At 30.7% G+C, this 4061-nt stretch overlaps 1 protein-coding gene across 1 annotated transcript; it reads right to left on the bottom strand.

The window, feature by feature from the left end:
• Positions 1-284: 284 nt before the first annotated feature.
• On the bottom strand, positions 285-3495 carry LOC129919802 (protein-S-isoprenylcysteine O-methyltransferase). The gene is made up of 4 exons (XM_056000857.1): positions 3203-3495; positions 894-1265; positions 729-836; positions 285-657 (listed from the first exon to the last, which is right to left on the bottom strand). Exons 1-4 carry the CDS (start codon positions 3395-3397, stop codon positions 469-471), a joined length of 864 nt encoding a protein of 287 aa, XP_055856832.1. The 5' UTR covers positions 3398-3495; the 3' UTR covers positions 285-468.
• Positions 3496-4061: the final 566 nt, after the last annotated feature.

The raw sequence follows: 4061 nt of genomic DNA, 5'->3' as shown, positions 1-4061 counted from the left end.
TTAATCTTTACGACTGCCATTAGCCTATCGTTTGGTTTTTGTTAAGATTATGTACCTCAAAAAAATATTTTTTTTCGATTTTGTTTGGCTTTACAACTTTCTCGTTTTACGTAACCGCTTTTTGTCGTGGTTAACGTTTACTCCAGTATCGCAGTTTAAGTAAATTGTTTCTAAAGTTGACCAAAAACTTACCAAGTTTTTTTTAGAATCCTACCGAAACGGCAACCGTTGTCCTCTTGCGAATAATAAAAGCACACTTGTTTAGTTTTAATTTTATTGATTTTAATTTTAAATTAATCTACTTTGAAGGAAATACAAATATACATAATATAGATTCTACTTTAATTGTTAAATAGAAGTTAGCACGGGCTTCTTAAGTTAAATCTTTTTTTCTATCTATACACACTCTTGATATTAAGTAAAATTTACATTTGCATTATTTACAATTTTGGCAAACTACACAAACTCTTATTGGCTCTTATTAATTTCATAGCCTTTAATAAATGGTAATCCAGCAGGCACTTTCTGCTGATAATCATAATACTGGACGCCAAAGAAGTTAAGTAATGTTATCTCTTCCACAAATATCCTGTCTTTGAAGAATTTCCAACTAACAATTGTATAGAGACAAATGCAAATTGGATTCAACAGAATAATCTTTAAAAAAAGAAAATAAAAAAAGTTAAAAATACATAATTCAAATAGCTTTTTATATGCTAGATACTTACTTGAGTGCCAATGGACCACCAAAACCAACCAACATACGACGGATGCCTTACATAAGCGTACACACCGTGTGTTACAAGTTGATGATCTTTAGCTTTTACATATTGGACCTTAAACAGTTAACAATTAAATTTAATTTCGATTAAATGACAAGAAAAAATACTAACGAGATGATTGAAATTGGACATGGCTGTTATCATGGCTGATTTCCTCATTATTTCTCCAAACAGACAAAGCGCCACCCCAATCACCCAAATTGAGTATGTTGATTTGAAATCAGGCAGAAACAAGGTTTCCAGGACGAATTCTGTCCAGCTCATTGTTGCAGCAATCGCATAGTGCAGAGAATGATTGAGAATAAATGAATCGATGGAAAGACTTGATGGGTTTGACCAAGCAATGGCCAAAAACTCCGAGTAGTGGAAGAATGATAAGAAAAATCCATACACTCCAAATTGCTTCCAAGAGCCAGGGGCAAAGATGATGAGGAGAGCACTGACTGAAGATACAAAGCCCAACAAGGAAGCTCTAATGGCGATCTGAAATTTTTAAAAGCTTATTACAGTAAGACCCGCTTAAGAGAAATGGTAAAATGTTACAGTCTCTCTTTCACGAGGTTTTCACTTAAATGAACCCCGCTTAAGTGAAATACAATTAGTTCAGTGCATTTATAATTTGACCCATCAATTTTTTTTTGCTCATTCGATAGAGCATTGGCTGAATATCATTACCCTGATTTTTCACACTCGTGAAATTCACCTTTCGGCCGCCATCTTGGATTTATGTTTTTATTAGATATCTCGATTTCTATTTATCCCACATAAAAGTTGTGTACACAAAAAATGTAGAAAATTAAATTTCGCGTCTTTTATGTTAAGAACACTTTTTTGATATTCTGATTATTAAAAAAATTACAAGCCAAAAAATTCAAAAAAAAACTAAAAAAAGACAACTTTAAAGTTTTGAGCACTTTTTATCAAAATTATGAAAAAACCTTGCGAGAAAAGATTGTTCATCTTAAAATTCTCTACAAGGGTTGGGGTCAAAATTCTGCCGGGGTCAAAATTCTTTTGTCAAAATTCTGCTTTCAAAATTCTGCTTTACAAAATTCTGCTTTCAAAATTCTGCTTTTCAAAATTCTTTTTTTCAAAATTCTGTTTTTCACAATTCTGCTTTTCATAATTCTGCAAAAAATTAAAAAAGGGTTTGGAAAATGTTAAAAAGCGCGCGCTTTTTAACATTTTCCAAACCCTTTTTTAATTTTTTGCAGAATTCTGTAAAATCATCTTTTTGAAAAATTATCTGCTTATTTGATTACTTACCTACATAATTTGTCGTTTTTTAAATGCGAATTAATTTTTGTTTTATAAATGAATAAATTTGAAAATATTAAGAAAAGGTTTTTAATATTAAACATTTCCGAAAATAACTAAAAATTTATTAATTTATCAAATAAAGATGAATATTCAAAAATTTGAATAAGAAAAGGAATATAAAACATCTATTCCAATTAGTATACATATTTTATTTGAAAGAAAGTCGGTATATGCATTTCAAAAAATATTTGCGACACTTAAATAAAAAAAATTAGGAAAGTACCAATGTTGAATTACATTAATGAGGTGTATTTTTTTTTAGCCAGCGCATATGCTATAAAAAAAAAACAGAATTAGCAGAATTTTTTTGTTCAAATATAATGCTGGCAGAATTTTGAAAAACAGAATAGAAAAAAAGCAGAATTTTGAAAAACAGAATTTTCGCTGAAAAAGCAGAATTTTGAAAAGCAGAATTTTGAAGTCAGAATTTTGACCCGATCCCTCTCTACAAATCTGCTATACAACTTTTTTTTTATATTGCTATAGATACAATAGTTATTGAGTTATACAGAGTTGTAGAGAATTTTTAGGTGAACAATCTTTTTTCGGAAGGTTTTTTCATAATTTTGATAAAAAGTACTCAAAACTTTAAAATTGTCATTTTTTTCGTTTTTTTGGCTTGTAACTTTTTTAATAATCAGAATATCAAAAAAGTGTTCTTAACATAAAAGACGCGAAATTTAATTTTCTACATTTTTTGTGTACACAACTTTTATGTAGGATAGATAGAAATCGAGATATTTAATAAAAACTGAAATCCAAGATGGCGGCCGAAAGGCGAATTTTACGAGTGTTTTCGCAATCAAGCCAATTCAGCCAATGCTCTATCGAATGAGCAAACAAAATTTGGGGGGGGGGAAGGGGGGGTATAAACTGATGGGTCACCCATATATGAACATCATAAATGCACTGGACTAAATATTTGGGGATTAGAAGTGTTTCAGATAAGCGAGTTTCTCTTAAGCGGGTTTTACTGTAATAAAGGATCAAAATTATGATTCATTGTAAAGATTCATCATGAAACACGGAAGTTCTTTTGGTCAGGAAGACATTTCCCATTTTGGTTATAAATCATTTTTATTCTCTATAGATTTTCTTACCTGATAATCATTGTTTTTAAGTGAAAATCTTAAAATCATATTGATTAAAGCATAATATAGAAAAGGGCCCCACAAAGCGGCGCCCCAAACGTTTGGCACAATATCCAACACAAAATGTGGCACACATAATGTTAGAATGATTCCTGCTGTGCCAAAAAAGCAGTACAAACTTAATCTACCTTCATGGCAAAGCATATTTTATTGCAAAAAAACAAGTAAATTAATATTTTTTTAAGATAATTTTCAATTTATTTATGTTAAAACAGCTGGAGGAGAAGCAAGTACATAACTAGAAATTCAGCTGAAACTGTCAAGTGTCAAATGTGTCAAAAAAAAGTGAACAAATTCAGTGAACTTTTATTTTTTTTTTTATGAATGCATTCACTAAAAATGATCAATTGAAAATTGTGTTTTTTAAAAGCCTAGTAATCAGTTCTTTTCAATAAAAAAATGATTATTGAAGCCTTAAGCCCGGTACGCTGCTCGCGCTAAATTTTAGCTGAGATAAAATTCCCATACAAGTTATCGATAACTTGTATGGGATCCATTTTATCTCGGCTAAAAATTTTCGATAATTTGTATGGGAGCTAAAATTTAGCGCGAGCAGCGTACCAGGCTTTATATGGTCAAAACAGACGTGCAGTTTTTTCCCTGCAGCAAAATAAAATAACACGGGCTCTTATGGGAGAAAAATCTGCATGCAGCGCAGAGCTGCATCATGTCTCTATTTCTAAATTCCATGCCAAGTTTCAACAAAAATACAAAATACTTGCTATTTGGCATTACTGATATTGGCAGTTAACACAATCTTTCATTCAAAAATTCAAATAACGTTCGTTTTGATTTTCTTAAAATGGAA

The sequence above is a fragment of the Episyrphus balteatus genome, chromosome 4 (genome assembly GCF_945859705.1).
Source record: "Episyrphus balteatus chromosome 4, idEpiBalt1.1, whole genome shotgun sequence".
NCBI lineage: Eukaryota > Metazoa > Arthropoda > Insecta > Diptera > Syrphidae > Episyrphus > Episyrphus balteatus.
This window is presented reverse-complemented; position numbering and strand designations above follow the sequence as displayed.

Bases quoted from the DNA above. Each gene is read 5' to 3' on its own strand.
- LOC129919802 (XM_056000857.1), bottom strand. From the start codon at position 3,397: ATGCTTTGCCATGAAGGTAGATTAAGTTTGTACTGCTTTTTTGGCACA. The intron at 837-893 runs GTTAGTATTTTT...TAACTGTTTAAG, and splicing joins TGTCCAATTTCAATCATCTC to GTCCAATATGTAAAAGCTAA. The intron at 658-728 runs GTAAGTATCTAG...CTTTTTTTAAAG, and splicing joins GGTGGTCCATTGGCACTCAA to ATTATTCTGTTGAATCCAAT.